The 16,582-nt window shown below is 36.1% G+C and overlaps 3 protein-coding genes across 4 annotated transcripts; all 3 read right to left on the bottom strand.

The window, feature by feature from the left end:
- Nucleotides 1-643: 643 nt before the first annotated feature.
- CDS5 (cytidinediphosphate diacylglycerol synthase 5) lies at nt 644-7,801 on the bottom strand. 2 transcript variants are annotated; one of them, XM_011091972.3, is made up of 7 exons: nt 7,321-7,799; nt 5,615-5,916; nt 3,660-3,850; nt 2,709-2,833; nt 2,073-2,206; nt 1,773-1,888; nt 644-1,075 (listed from the first exon to the last, which is right to left on the bottom strand). In XM_011091972.3, the coding sequence occupies exons 1-7, from the start codon at nt 7,612-7,614 to the stop codon at nt 987-989; spliced, it is 1,251 nt and encodes a 416-aa protein (XP_011090274.1). In that variant the 5' UTR covers nt 7,615-7,799; the 3' UTR covers nt 644-986. The 2 variants fall into 2 exon arrangements, 1 of the variants encoding a protein (XP_011090274.1); XR_002286311.2 differs by lacking the exon at nt 644-1,075 and adding an exon at nt 2,546-2,615 and having other exon boundaries at nt 7,321-7,801.
- Nucleotides 7,802-8,396: 595 nt separating this feature from the next.
- Nucleotides 8,397-13,395, bottom strand: VAP27-1 (vesicle associated protein). The gene is made up of 8 exons (XM_011091959.3): nt 13,120-13,395; nt 12,828-12,898; nt 12,599-12,680; nt 12,305-12,420; nt 12,041-12,208; nt 11,897-11,935; nt 10,068-10,145; nt 8,397-8,756 (listed from the first exon to the last, which is right to left on the bottom strand). Exons 1-8 carry the CDS (start codon nt 13,169-13,171, stop codon nt 8,646-8,648), a joined length of 717 nt encoding a protein of 238 aa, XP_011090261.1. The 5' UTR covers nt 13,172-13,395; the 3' UTR covers nt 8,397-8,645.
- Nucleotides 13,396-15,226: 1,831 nt separating this feature from the next.
- LOC105170971 (SPX domain-containing protein 3) lies at nt 15,227-16,530 on the bottom strand. Its single transcript, XM_011091948.3, has 2 exons — nt 15,997-16,530; nt 15,227-15,924 (listed from the first exon to the last, which is right to left on the bottom strand). Exons 1-2 carry the CDS (start codon nt 16,240-16,242, stop codon nt 15,403-15,405), a joined length of 768 nt encoding a protein of 255 aa, XP_011090250.1. The 5' UTR covers nt 16,243-16,530; the 3' UTR covers nt 15,227-15,402.
- Nucleotides 16,531-16,582: the final 52 nt, after the last annotated feature.

The raw sequence follows: 16,582 nt of genomic DNA, 5'->3' as shown, positions 1-16,582 counted from the left end.
TGTAGTTGCAAACGCATAATCATCTTAGGTTATAAGTCTAGATCAGTCGCAGACATGTGCAACTGCCTTAAGAGAGGTCGAAGAGACAAATGCACGTGAAGGCAGAGAGAGAGGCCTTGGCAAACTCTTGTTTGAAGCTGTCATGTCTGGTGGTTGCTTCCGGAAATATTTGGTTAAAACCTTACTTTATTTGAGATGATCATCCCTTTGTGGCTTTGAGTAATAACAACAATTGACAAATGTCTTCTCCTGTACAACATATGGGCTACTTTGGAGGGCACAAAGAGTCGAGAACCGATGATGATTCGTGGTGCTCCTTCACCACCGAGTCAAGGGTTAAGCCATAAATTGCGGGGGGCCGTTCGGACAACCTTTTCTTCTCTTTGGATAGACAGTTGAGGGTTGACATGTTTTAGGGATACATCCTTTTCTTCTCTTTGGATAGACAGTTGAGGGTTGACATGTTTTAGGGATACATCGCCATCAAGCGTCGACCATGGCATTGAAAACTAACGGGCGATTCTAAGCATCTGGGATTGAAAATACTTTTGTAGTATTCTTTGAAGGTTCATTTTAACAAGACGGGCTTTTTGATTCACAACTGAAAAAATACACACTTTTAAGGCTATTCTTCCAAGGCTCATTCTCTGAAACCTTATCTTATTGATCGATTTTTCATGCTCATGTAATGAATATACAAATTCTGCTATCACATTCGGGCAAGGGTTTCACAAGCTAAGCAACATGTTGCAGAGATCCATATCACCTTAACTTCGACTGAGGTCCTATGAACTTTAGAACAAAGGTTTAAATGCAAATAAGAACCTGAGGGTGTTGCAAATGTTATTAGTTTCCTATTCTGATGCTCATGATCTACCACCAGTCCCATGATGTCGAGCAAGAATGTCATCTAGAACTCCCTCTAGATACAACGAAGGAAAAATCGCATCCAAGAACTTTCGTCCACGCAAACTGCATTCACTCTATCAAACTCCATACAGTGGCAGAAATTTCACAAAAGAATACGCCAGTGCTCCTGTAAAGATGTAGCTGTCGACCCTATCCAGTATCCCCCCTGCTTAGAGAGATTTCTTGTTAAATATGAACCTCAATAAAGTGATAATTTTGACACATGCAGACACAGAACGACAGAGGGATAGGCCCCAACGAATGCTACATCATTGAAAATCTTCTGTTGAGAACATAGGTCAACCACCTTAAATCAAATGATCATCTGATTTTCTAATGGAAGATTTACATCATCCATAAGGTTGCTAATGTAAAGGAACGAGATGCATAGAGGAGCGTGTTTTTCACAACATGGTAGAACCATTTGCACAAAATTGGAGGGGATCCAAGTCAAAGATTTAATTTAATTTAACTAAGTCATGCCGGTGCATACAAGGATGACCACACATAGTATGTTTAGGACACCTTACATAAAGCATGAACCCATGTACTTTTTACAAGAAAATCCTGAAAAACTTGGAAAGTAGGAAATAGAAAATATGTAGAATGTCAAGGGAACTTTTCACAGGGATGTTATCATCAACTGGGAGAGTCCATCAGCTAAATTTGTAATAACTGGGTGATCGTTGAGTTTTACTGGCAATATTTAGTGTTCTAAGGCTACTATAACTACATAGAACTTTTACAATATGTCCGAAAACAAATGCAAAAAAAAAATAAAATAGTTTAACACTAGTTGAGGACAAGGGACTTTCAGCCTAACTATGTAACAGGTGTAAATAGTCAATAAGTCCAGGTCTTACCATGTCCAGGTATGAGCGATCCTGAATCCTTCACACCTGCATCACGCTTGATCATAGACTCGATAAGGTCGCCAAAAAGAGACCCAAAGAAGTTTAGAACCCCAAAAGCGGTAGCGCTGAAAATTATTTGGAACCACATAAAAATTTATGTAAAAGAAGCTTCCAACAAAAATATATTCATATTTAACACCATGAAATCTGCTCCAACCGACAATGAAAAAGGATCCAGAAAGAAATCACGAGAAGAAACCAAGATGAGAATGATTGGTTAAGTGTCAAAAATAAATGTAAACCATGCACCTTAGGACAGAAGAGGGCCAGCAGAAGAACTTGGCCAATAAGACAGAGGTCGCTATACAACCAGCTAATCCAGCCAGAGCTCCCTCCCATGTTTTCTTTGGACTAACTGTAGTAAGTGGCGTCCGACCAAAAGCCTGCATGAAATTCTAGTAAAACTATATATTCTAGTAAAACTATAAATTCTAGTAAAGCCAGCATCTAAAGTCATTTAATGATCCAAGTCAAGAAATGAGACCAAAAAATAAGGCAATAACATCAAGTTTAAATCATGTTGGAAGCATACAATAGTCTGAAACAAATTCTTAAATCCTGATCTTTTAATATTATGCACCAGTTTCAGATTAAACATGATTCTAATCACTCCAGTTCCAACATGTCACAAGCTAAAAGATGTTTCTCAAGACGAGATTTTTACAAGATAAAATCAAAAGACACAAACAGATATACTAATTAATGTTAGATTACATCCGTACCCTGGGGAATATATAAATGTCCAAAGTTCTTTCCCAATTCAATGCTGTAACATCTCACGAGATCTCTCGCCTGCTTAAACTTAGATATTTGCTCCTCTGTTTGCAAAAGGGAAGAATAATGGAAAAATACAAAGCTCAAGGAAGGAGGAAGAGAAACACATACCTTTCCACCAGCAAAAGCAAACGTATCTGCTGCAATGATACTGCTAAATGAAATCAAGGTGGCCACAAGACCCACTGTCCACATAGTTTGTCCACCTAGAAGAGGAGGCCATGATGCTGCCAATCCTGCCAAACATAGACATAGTTCAAAACCTTTACCTTGCAACCATGGCATGTTGTGTCAGTACAATCTTGACAAATTTTCAGAATATCATAAATAAATAATTCACCACAAAACCATGAGTATTAGTAAAAACTACAATGACAATAAAACCTGAGATACAGAGAAAGCACAGAGAACTTTCAGAAGCAAGATCTAAGATTCTAGATACTTTGAAGCTTCAGTGTGAGATTAAACAATCTTAATTAGCTATTTTCAAGATATAATATGGACTGAATTACAATCCAGATTATCCACATTTTTCGACCTTATGTCCAAGCTTAACTGTGGCTATATAGACAACTGATCTTGGGGAATTTTCTCCCAAGTTCTATTTTGATAATAAATACCCACTGAAACACAGAGGGAAATGCTATAATGCAGAAACCCTGGGGAGTCTGGTAAAAATATTTTACTATTAAGTCCAGAATGTCTGTATCAGATCTAAAACACAAACCTAATATAGATTCCCATTGTCCAGTTAAAATCTATAGAACACATGCGTCTAGCCCCTTCCTTCACTGGTATTCTACCTTCTGGAAACTGTAGAACCCACTTACGCGGTGCCTACCATCAACTCCTCCCATCTTCACCAAAACACACACATATGCACACTCTACACACATTATCACACTTAACCAAACGGCCAACCTCTTCAGTCACCCTATGCCTCGCCAAGCTGCTCTACCACATAGCCAACCAACCTTCACAATGTCCACAAAAAGCATAAAATTGAAAAAACAAGAAAAGTATCAATTAGAAAATGCCAAAACCGAAAGCAGACTCTCTTACTTGTGTTTAGTGCAGGGACTGCTAACCCACACCGTAGCTTAACCCAAAAACAAGGAAGGTAACCACAATAAAACAGTCCAAACATGGTACTACTAAGTTGAGAAAAACGAGGATTTCCTCTCTGCAGGAGAAGCGCCATAGCAACAAAAAAGGCCGCTGATGTCACAGACACATCAATATTCCCAAAGTATCTGGCAGAAAACACAAATAGTCATCAGCAACATAATGTCACTACAAGAAATTGAGACGCAGACATGTATGGGTACTCATCAAAAGGGCCAACAGTGACAGCTAATTGTTTCATATTTAACAGCCTAAAAACAAAAGTTCTTCTAAGACAGGAAGCAGAAATATCCACGATAAGAGTTATTTATTGAAGAAACTTTTTGAAATATACATGACGCAAGTTATTTTTTTAAGAAAAAAACATAGGAACTTTGTAATTGAGTCCTGTGACTTGTATTACAATGCCTATCTATGTCATATTTGTACCCTTTAAAATGATGCATGCATTTGCACAATGGTGTGGTTGCTCCTCTACATCTTTGAGGCCAAAGATGAAACTTGCCTCTGAGCTAATAATAGTAAGGTTATATGTATCTGCCTGTCTTCATATCCCAAAATAGAGGGACCTCATGCCCTTTTTATGCCTCTCTTATGAGAAAAGAAAAAGAGAAGGAACAAAATTCTTAAAAGTATGCCAGGTGAAATAAACTAGATATTAATGTTGAAGGAGGTGCAAGCAACCAAAGTACCAAACCAATTCAGTATCTCCTATCAATTACTACTAAATCAGTCAGTGTTTCATAAAGAGCAGTTGAGACAGCCGCTCTTGTTAAGGATGGAAGATCATTTTATTGCCCAAATTTCAAGCCAGCCAGTGAAAAAAGCCTAAAAACCTCCATTTTTCTTCCCAATCAAAAAGTAGTAAGTGATTCTGAAGAAAATCAATGCTTTTACAAATTCCCGTAATCCACAGTGGTCCCATGATCCTATTCAATTCTCCTTTCAAAACCTCTGCGCTCACTTGGATACATGTTCAAAGAACATGATGGGATATCACCAGGGATGACATAAAGTTAACCTTTTCAGAACATTATTATATCAACACAATAAAAAAAAAAAACATACCATAGCTTGTTACACTATATTGACCTCAAGTATGGATGTAAGGAAGAGATTTGAAAGGCCTCAGCAATCAGAAGCAATCTATAGTTAAGAACTTCATATCAACCACCAATGACATAAAAGCTTCCGTTCAGAGGTTCTTCAAATTGTCAAATAAATATAGAAAGAAAGGAAAATAACAGGATTCAAAAGGAAAAACAAGAGCAAACAAAATTTCATTGTTTAAATAAAAGAGATCAGTTGATGTTACATATGAAGTTTAGAAATTAGAGAACCTCTTTACAAAACCCTTAATAACCATCATCATCATGCGCCTAAAAGCTTAATATTTGGGGATTAAACAAAGGAAAAAGGAAACATAATCCAATAAGCCAGGAAATGCAGAAGAAACTAGAGTCATTGCATCTGGATACTTCATTGAAATAGAAGATTATAAAAGCAAAAGCTGAAGAAGACGTGATTTACTTCAGTCTTGACATCCTGCAAGTCTAATAAACTAATTTCTTCACCTATTGAGTTCATTATCCCTCTCACCCCTTACTTAGATATCCAAATCATTCCAACAGCAACTTCCTTTCTTCCATCAGAAGTTATAAATCTTTCACCAACAACAGTGGCAAGCCAACACAATGCTGAATTGTGAAGGAAAAGGCCAGATCCAGCTGAAAGTCATTTTCCCAATACAACTACAATAAAAAGTAATCTTACATAATACGACTCATTAACCAGATGGTAATTTCATTCCACTTCCAGGAACTTGAAAAGTTGAGTCCATGTGATAACCAAATGAGTTGCTCAGGACAATGAAAGTTAGGCAAGACTCTTACAGTGTGAGTATAGGCATTAGAGAACAGATAACAGAACTAGCTCGTGATACATATCGAGGAGGAGGGGTCATTCCAGAAGCAATTCCGCGACTTCTTACCAGCTCAAAATACTCCCTGGCACCAATAAATACTGCTGCAGCAAGGGCCACAGTGAAAACCCATCCCCCAGCCAACACTACTCCTCCAACAGAAATTCCAATACCAAGTCCAAAAATAATCCTTTTCTTCAACTGACTTGTTTTCTGCTGCTGCTCTGAATATAAATTGCCTTCATCAGATAATTGAGTGCCACTTTTAACATCCTACAAGAAAAGACCATGTCAGTGATCCAGTTGAAATCATCCAAACAGTAATAAGGGAATCACAGTTCCAAGAATTCAACATGACGCTCCAAAGAAAATTCACTATACCATTTTTGTTTACAAGATGAGTACACCATCTCTTCGAGGGTGTGCTCAATCATCATAGTATATTTCTAATATAAGAGAAAACTTTATGGCAAAACCAATTCAAACTGAAAAATACAAACAGCTAATCTGGTTGTACAAATTTGCCAAATCCCCCTTCAACATTTGGTGGTTGTTTGGGGTGAAACAAAGACAAAAAGACGGAATCATCCAAACAGTAATAAGGGAATCACAGTTCCAAGAATTCAACATGTTGCTCCAAAGAAAATTCACTATAGCATTTCTGTTTACAAAATGAGTACACCATCTCTTCGAGGGTGTGCTCAATCATCATAGTATATTTCTAATATAAGAGAAAACTTTTTGGCAAAACCAATTCAAACTGAAAAATACAAACAGCTAATCTAATTGTACACATTTGCCAAACCCCCCTTCAACCTTTGGTGTTTGTTTGGGGTAAAACAAAGACAAAAAGATGGTGCTCAATATCATGGTTCTCAAATCTCCTACGATAAAACTGAATCTGCGGTTTGGAGAAAAATTCCATAATCGGCATGATCTCAGAGAAAGAGGTTTTGGTTCCAAACTTCTATATGAAATGCCAGATCATCATCCCCTCCCTCTCTTTTAAGGAAAAGAAAAATAAACATATCAGCCAAGCAATCAACCACCAACTGTAACTTAGAGAGCATGCCTACATTTGGAACCAACCCAAAAGCCATAGAAACTCGGAGAAGCAACAACACTAGAAAACTTGAGCAACTTGACTTTTGCATCTATCTCTCTTGTTCTTTTCTTTTTTCTTATATTCCCCTTATCAATCTTCAACTATTCTGAGCCATCACTCTCCTCTGAAAATCTCTGTGTAGTAATACAGTATTTTTTCTGCAATTAGTTTTCTCCCATGAAATTTGATCAAATAATCCAGAAAGCCTAGTTATCGTTCAAAAATATAATATATAATTCATATACTCTTCTTTAGGCATGTTTTAATGCTTGGAATAGACATAAGCACTATTTCGATTCAACCAGACAAACAGAAGGAATGCATGATTGATACTCCTACTTACCAACGGCATCTACTCAAAGCATTAATCTTACGATTTTCTTTTCCAAAGAACTGTATTCTTCTATGTTTTCCTGAACTTGTGAAACTATATTTTCAAAAATATGAATACGTCAATCACATAATACTAGTTACAAAAGGCGGAAAGAAAATTATCAAAAATGAAAAACCTGGCAAAAACTGCTCTATGCCATTTTGGTCATAGCCAACACATAAAGCTTATAGGAGATTACCTCATTAGTTATTTCAGCGTCGTCAATCCGTTCCGGCTGCTCAGCCCTAGCAACGGCCGAGATCACCCGCCGGCGGTGTTTCACCAAAACACCTCTAGGAATGCTAAAAATCCCTCGTGCGCCATTACTGTTTACCTCTAATTTGAACCCAAATCTACAGAAGCTCGGTGCTGTGGTTAATTTGGGAAAGGTCTTCCAACGGCGAAAGTCAGAGTGAGAGCGGCAGGAGCACGGAGAAGTGAGAGAGAGCGGGATTAAAGCAATTCTATCCAATTCTACTATTTGTGGAGCCATTGAGAAGCCGAAACAGTGAGAGAGGGCTAAGCGGCATTTAATTTCATAGCTGATGGCGGCGGTGGGAAGAGATGGAAGGCGGGGACGCCGTCCAGCGGTCAGTCTCAGCAAAGATACATTGTGTAATCCTCCTCGGCCTTGGGATTTTCAACGGATCGGATGTGGGCTAAAAACAAATGAGTGACGGGGTGAAATAAGTTTTATTGAAACTAAAATTGTCAATATTTTATTAATTATTTAATTTACAGATTACATTAAATGTGAGGAAGAGGTAAAAGACGTTAAGTCAGTGATTCAGTCCTTTTTAAGTAATTTTTTCTATATGAAGTTTTTAGTCCTTTTAACTTATAGACCACACAAAATTAGTTACTATGAAAACTACTAAAAAAACCGCGATTTGTTGCATACTTTTCACAGAGAATTTGAGATCTGTCCCTTGTACAATGGGAAAATCGTAAGAACGCGTTAGAAAACCGTAAAACTTACAGTCACACCAACTACGTGAATGTTTTAAAGACAGTTATTATACAATAGCAGGACAGCTTCCCAAGTCCCAAGACTCCCAACTGACTCTCCAAGAATCTAATTGATATAAACACAATCCACACGAATAACCCAAGTTACAGTTCACACTAAACAACATACAATGAATTACAAGCAAAGTCGATGCTTATGTTCACACTAGCAAACAGGCAAAATATACTTGGGCACCAAAATCCCATCCTATTTCTACTTTAAAAACCAGAAAATTATGTGTAGGGGGAGAACAAAAAATGACATGATTTCGTAAAAATATGGATTTCCTTAAGTTACATAGTTAAAAGGAAGTTAAGAAATTAGTCACACAATGAATGCATTTCCAAGCAATTACAAAACCACCAAACCCATTTAGGCGTATTTTCTACAGTCAAACAAGCAGCTAAGTCGAATACAGAGCTCTTTCCAGTCACAAATTTTCTTCAAAAGTCCTAATTCTTTTTAACAAGCGCCGACGGAGATTTCAAAACACGAGCCAGACCAAGTTCCACTGGTCATGTTCTCTTCAAGAGATAACCCAGTAGGATGCCTATAAAGCCAACAATAATGACATACATGAACGGGATGCCACCACGGCTTCTGTTACTTTGACGCTTCAATAGCTCCTGTAGAACATAAAGCAAAGGAATGATGAACTCATTTGACTGAAGGGCACAAATAAATGGGCAAATGTTGAAGGGGTTTTGATAGCAGCGGCACAAAGTTGTTTTTGTATGTTACCACAAGCACAAGACACAAATTCACCACTCTGCCAAAGCTCAATCAGATTCAGATAGAAAGACGCACCCATCATTCTATTGAGATCATAATATTACTAGCACAAGGACCCCCATAAAAAAAGACTAAGAAATTTTTTTTAAAAGAACAGGCACGAAAGCTATATAATCCAAGATAGGCCACGGAAGGGAAACGAATAAAGATGTTTAGCCACTTTAACTTGGCGGACAAACCAACATAACACCAAAAATTCCATGTAAAACAGATCTAATGGGCTTATTTGGATTTACCAACAAGTTATGCAAAGTATCAATAGATAGCTTTCTCAAGAATGTGATCAAGGGAAAAAAGAGAACATGAAACTTGATAGAATATATGTTTCAACTGCTTTCTCAAATTAGAATTATGCGGCGCTGCCAAACTTTGCCCTCAAAAACCGTAACTGTACCAGGTTCTGAAAATTTTAAATGCATGAATTCACTGCAAAACATGAAAGCTTTCACTTTCATATATTTTTATGGTAAATGGGAAGCTCCAGCTTGGTGCCAATTTAGCAGCAATCAAGTGAAACATCTGATACCAGAAGCAAGAAAACATTAGGCTTCTGTACAGAATCTTATTTCAGATATCTTCCAGCACAAGCCAGATCATGGAAACCAATTTCATGCAGAAGCAGCATTGAGTTGCCACCTTCTTGTGTAGCTGGTAGTTGGTCAATGAGAAGAAAGGTGGGTATCAAATATTCCTGTGCATGTGATTAGATGATAGCATGGCATTTGACAACAATATTGGCCTTCCAGAACATAATTCAGCAGCTGGCGCTCAAATTTAGAGCTGGTTACAGATCATTGAACTCCCAAACTGACATACCAGTTCGAGACACATATATTAAATTTATAGTGAGACCGTGACACCTGGATGGGTTATTAAATGCACATGAAGTCCACATCACACTAAATTTTAAACTAAAAACAAGTCAATATTCATATTCACCCAAATGTAATTCACAGAAACGGGAAAACAAGTCAAAAACATTTTACACATTTTTGTTTACTTCTCCTTTCCCTTTCCTCTTTTTCCTTTTTTTTTTTTGGCTGTCTTGTTTGGTGGTGAGTTGGATTGGAGCTGTTGCTGTGCATATTACTCTTACCAGAAGAAATTAACAAACTGTGATAAAAAATCAGAAAAGAAACAGTTACCAGTTCTTGCTGAAGCTTGTTATTTTGCTGGATAGCAGAATGTTTCTCCTCATTCAGCCTAGAAATCAGGGCCTTAACCTACAATTGAAACAAAAAATATATATATAATATGCAACAATGGGAAATAACTACTTTCATATTCATTTGAAGAATCCAACAATATACCAGATTTCAAGACAATCTTTTCCACAGATAAGCTGGCTTAAAATTAATGGACAGAAAATTACTACTCCAGTTACAGATAAGGTTCACATAAGCCATCAAATTAGAGTAAGCCAAAAAGAAAATACAAACCAATTTTATGTTTAATCATATGTCTACGATCCTTAACAAACGCAGAAAAACACTTAAATCGCATTTGTCACACTTGTCAACTTTCTATCATTTTATGTTTAACCACATATTTATGGTCCTTATTCATACAAGAGTGGTCTGCACTTCATCACTTTTTAACTACATCTTCAATTACTACCTCAACAACACACAAAATAAATATACCAATTGATTTTCCACGTCATTTAACTCCAATAAAGTGCTAAACTAAAAGCTTGTACACCTTTTAACCTAACTATTCACCAATATGATTGTCACAATCTGTAATACTCATGATTCTTGAAATGAAAACTTAATCATTTCAAAATTTTATGTTAATACAGATAAACCTATTCATCATCAACAACAATTTTGCAAACTGTTTCAACCTGATTTCTGAGCATTCCTGTACTTGAACTTGTCAGCACGGACAGAAATTTCTTCACATGCTTATTCACCTAATACTCTTCTCAGCTTAACTAGAGAATGATTAAAACTATAATTAAATTTTCCCACAAGTAGTTAATATGAATTCACACAAATAGGGTACCAAATCGTAAGCACAAAGAGATTTCAGAATTCAATTCCAATAATCAAAGGTGAAGACTGGTGTAAAGATTTCACCACTAAATTAACTTAACTCCTAAGTAAAGAATTAGGTTCCACATAATTATTGGAGATAGTGAACTTAAAAATCTTGATCACTTATAATCATAATCCATGGTGCAGTGTCATCCAGATCAGATAATTCACATCAATGAAAGATACCATGAGTATTCCCAAATCTATGATCTAACAAGAACTACATTTATCAGATCATATACACAAAATTTTTAGGTACAGAGCATCTTCCAGAACCAATGAGAGCAACTAGTCATTAGTAATTACAAGATGGTATTACTTTTTCTCTCTCCATTAGCGAGCCCCCCCATAAACACCCTGGGCCAGAGATTTAAATAACTCCAACGAATGATATGCAAAAGGTTACTTTTTAAACATAAATATTAAATATAAAGCACAAAGTCCCTGATTCAGAACTATTAAGCACCTAAAACGTTTACAAGCACAAGAACCTTTCAATCACAACTTTCTATGGGTTCACTGTAATCACTAAGTTTAAACATCTCAGGCTTCCAATAACAAATTTGTTTAGCAATAGAACAAGGTTTAGTATTTTTCTGCATTAGTAACGATTATGGTCCTGAAGTACTTAGCATTTCAAATATTTCTCAAATGCTATGTGGAAGCCAATCAATCACACCATTAATGATTAAAACACAAAAACAGAATATCTAACCTCAACAGTGAAAACAGACTTAAAACTTATCCATCCCCTAGTTTGATTAGGAAACATATCAAACAAATTCAGGAAAATCCTAGCTAAAAAAAACGTTAATAAAATTTGACATTAAAAAACTGTGAATCAGTTGGGCACAAATTAGAATGATGATATGGACATGAGAACAAAACAAAACTCAGAATGAGTAGTGCTAAAAGAATAAAAGTTAGGATGTAACCTCAGATGTGCTCTCCTGTCGCTCAAACCCCTTTGACATCTGAGTCATAAAGGAACATGAATGATCATGGAATTCTTAATTTACGATATGTTTAATGCTTAAAACAACATAACATCTCAGCTAAAGTAAGATTCTGATACTCACAACATTAAATTCAGAAGTCTGGTTCACAGTTCCGTTGTCTGATACAGAGGCCCTTGGGGAGGAGCCTTCCTCTGACCCCTCTCGCACTGGTGAAGGTGGTTGCGGAGGCGGAACATAGGAAACTTTCAACTTGCATTCTTCAACATGGTTCCCTGACTCTTTGTTAAACTAAAAGCCAACCAGGAAAGGAAAACGTAATTTTTTAAATTGAACTACTCAAATCCTATATTAAACAGCAGAGTAACTATTTATAGGATCATATACCATTTCAGCAGTAATATCCTTGGCAGTGGATCCGGGTTTCACAACCACGCTCTGGAGGAGAAATTTATCCCTGCATTGCATGTCCGGTGGAGCCTCCTTTTGGGCTTGCATTGTAACTGAATGACCAAACAAATTACTTATTCAGTAATCAATACTGGGCAGGCCGCACCCATGACATAAAAATACAAAGCCTTATTTATCTTTTCAAATTCACTGTCAGTTCGCGGAATTGTAAATAAAAAAAGGAGATATACAAACTTAAATACAGATATACACGTACAGACAGAAAGAGACCTGTGACATCACAAGCAGAGTGAGGAACCACCACTCCAGTGTTTGGCCTCACGCAGTACTTCTTTGGATTTGTAGTCTTCACCTGAATATTTCAATTTAAAAATAAAAAACGAAGGAAGGCAAGGATCAGATGTGTTAGGGCCATATTATCTTTTCTTTTTTGTTTTCCAGATATTTCCTGAATGAATAAAAAGGAAAATCTCAATGAAAAAAAACACAAATGTTATACCTTAAACGCGACATAATTATCGGATTTGTTCGTCAATTGCATCGAACATGAGATCTGCTTCTTCAATTCGACTATGATAAAACACAAAAGAGATCAACAAGATAACAATAAGCAGAAACATAAAAATAAGAAAAAATTTGAAGCACAGATCTTAAAAAACAGAATTAAATTAATCCTCCTTTCCCTCAAAACTAGAATCTTCTAGAAGCAACCATTGATAAAGGAAGCGGACCATAGACGAGGCAGTATTCTGAATAAAGACATGGAACACAAACGAAATGACAATAATTACATGGGAATTGAAGTTCAAGGGGTTCGATTTGGAGGAGGTCGCCGCTACTCATTTCGAGCGGATCGCCAATCTATCCGCCGGCGAATTCAGGATAAGGCGGAATCCGGCGGCGTAAGAGCGTTTCCCCGATGGCGCAGATTGATTCGTTCACAGAAGATAGCGAAGCTGATTAAGAAAGGAAATGAAGAAGAGAGATCTGGATTTTCCAATGTATGGAAAATTTTGTGTAGGCTCCTTCAGTTTAGAGAGTAGAAATAAATAAATGGCAAACAAGGAAAGTGCACTTACTGCACTGTCGCCATTGAAATCGGCAAATCTCCTTTAACTAGAGTCGCATTTTACATCTCCCTGTTGTCGCCAAATCCAATTGAGTGGTAAGGCAATTATGTAATTCCTTTTTCTTCTTTGGATAATATTAATTAAATTAATGTGGGTATAAAATTACTTTTTTATAGTAACTTTATTTATTTTTCAAATATATATTATAACTTATCTAGTAACGTTTTATCATATACATATAATGTAGGGTATGAAAAATCATATCTATCCCAAAAAAAGTAAAAATAAATAAAAATTATAAAATAAGTCGACTTACCTATTTTATTAATAATATATCCAATTCATATGTTATTCATACATTAAAGTATAATCTCTATTCAAAAATTATGTTGCATGGGTTTCAGCACTATTGTTTAACTACTATCTATATATCGTCATTGTTGTCAATTACACTGTTTGTTTTCATGATCTCTGAGATTTAGTTATTTGTCGTACTTAAAATAAAATTATTGTACTTACTATCGTCATTGTTGTCAATTACACTGTTTGTTTTCATAATCTCTAAAATTTAGTTATTTGTAATACTTAAAATAAAATTATTGTACTTACCAAACTGTTCAACATAATTTACAACAAAGAAACTATATATATATATATATATATATGCAGGAATTAAATGAGTGAAGCAACTATCCAGAGTAGTTAAACAATTAAAACCCTTAAATGCAAGTTACCCTATGGCCGCACACCTCAGATCAACTACACTCTCTTGTCATTAATGAGACTGAGTGCTATAGACCAACCATATATTGTTTTAATTAAATATTTTCCACATTCATAAAACTCCATTATTTTCCCACATGATGAAATTCATAAATATTGTGTATCATTGGATTATTTTGTCGAATTAATACTATTATGAAAAATTGAATATTTAAAAAAAATGGTATGCATGTGCAACTGTTGCATGAACGTAATGTTTATTAAAAAAGAAAAAAAGAAAAGCATATAGCAACTTTTATATATAAACTAGTTTCATAATTACATGGTAATAAAGTGTGGAATCTTGCAAATTAAAAAATAAAAGAAGATAGTGTATGATTGGAACCAAATACTTTATTAAGTGTCATATGATTGTTTATATATGAATCAATAATTAATTGAAACCAAGAGAAACGTGAAGAAATACACCGGAAGCTTCGATGAATTACTTGAAAATGCTAGCATATTTGAATTTTAGAACAAAAAAGAAAGAGGGATCAAGAAAAAAAAAAGGATATGAAGTTGTCTACGTTTCAAAAATATCGCTTTAATGTTTTATATATATATATATATATATACCACCACAAAAATCAACTTTAAAATAAAGGTAAGCATCATTTGTGGTTAGCTGCCATTTTGTGACCAAAAGATTCAAAGACATTTTAATTTTCCAGCATGTTTTTGGCCCACAACTTTTAATTGACAACACCACTTATTACTAGAGATTGATCACAACATATAGAGATTTCTAATTTTTTTTAAGGATAGAAATTTGCAACTCAACTCGACAGAACTAATAAGTAACAACGATGATCGATAATGTTTTCGAGAGGCTTTGTTTCAAGTTAAATATAATCATTTCATTTAAAAAAAAATAACTTTCTAAATTTACACACACACACAAAAAAAACATAATTTATCCCTTTACGCACCTCACTTTTTTTTTTTGATGATTACACGCCTCACTCTTATAGTATGCAATGGGTACTTGATTTTTTTGCCAGTTTAATGTGTCATTTTATGATTAAAGAAAAAAAAAAACAAGTACGATTGCTGAATTTGAAAGTCAAGAGATGATGAATACATGGGAAACTTTGTCATTTGAGTATAATAGACTTAATTACATTGAAAAAGGAGGCGGGTGAGCATATGTTACAAAAACTCAAGTTGCCCCTGTTTTCTTTTCTTTTTTTCGTTTAAGGAGTTTTTTGCCCATTAATTTTTTGTAATTTCATTATGGCATCATGGAATTTGTATAGGAGAAAGTAGTTGCAAGGACTGAATTACATCAAAATCCGGAAAGTTGAGGGGCGGCAGAGAAAAATGGCTGTAAGTGGAGCTGCCGCGTCGGATGTCGTGCATTGTGAGGAGCGCCGCGACCGTGTTCCTGAAAATTCCTTCTCCGGGGACCGCCAATCCTGCCGTTGATTTTGTGGCGGACGGCGGAAACACCGTATCTATGGTGGTTTCGCATTCCTTGACGAGCTTTGAGATAACGTCGGTGGTGTAGAAAGGCTGTTGGAGGACCTTTTGGATGAAGGGCAGGCGCAAAACTCCGCCGGTTCTCTTGTCGAACTTCTTCAGTATCTTGGCCAACCCTGTGTAGTTGATATTGCTGTAATTCACTAAAAGAACCATTTCACCATGGAAATTGACAATCTCTTTTCTAATCTTTGCCATCTCCTCTCTGTACTCCAGAGGTGATGGCCGAGTCCCGTTTGGTCCCAAAGTGTTCATCACTCTCTCTATTCTCTGTCTCAATTCCTGCATCCAAATGCCCTTTTGCTCATTAAGTACTAGCTAGTCTAGTAGCAGTAGTAGTAAAAACTAAGTTACCTTATGGCGAATAACAAAATCCTCTTCTTGCTCCATGAAGAAGGCATTGAATTTCTCCATCTCATTATTCAACAAATACACAAACTCCGCCTTGAAATTCCCCCCACAGTACTCCAACGACGACGACGATGATGATGATATTAACCTCCTCACCAGCTTCTTCAACTCCTTGTACGACAAGAAATTGTCCCGCCATCCAGGCAAACTCTGCTCTATCTGCTGTTTCAACCTCTTCCCGAACTTCATGATTAATTATGCCCCCAATTCAAGATATTAAATTGAAATATGAGCAAATTAAGAATGAAGATTGACAACATTAATGTGATTTGGGGGAGGATTTATTAGTAAAAGACTAGAATATATTTAGAGGATATGCTTGGGCTGGGCGTAGCAGGTGATGAAGTGGCGGTATAAAGGGAGTGATGTGTCGAAGTATATATCAGAATTCCACAGCATATTCCTATTTACTGTTACTACACTACTCAGTCACCCCTTCTACTCTTCTTGTTGTCAACACCACACCACACCACACTTGATGACTTTGTGCCCCTAATTTAATAACAAAGTTGTCTTAATTGTTCAACTC

The sequence above is a fragment of the Sesamum indicum genome, linkage group LG1 (genome assembly GCF_026168435.1).
Source record: "Sesamum indicum cultivar Baizhima isolate 11 linkage group LG1, ASM2616843v1, whole genome shotgun sequence".
NCBI lineage: Eukaryota > Viridiplantae > Streptophyta > Magnoliopsida > Lamiales > Pedaliaceae > Sesamum > Sesamum indicum.
This window is presented reverse-complemented; position numbering and strand designations above follow the sequence as displayed.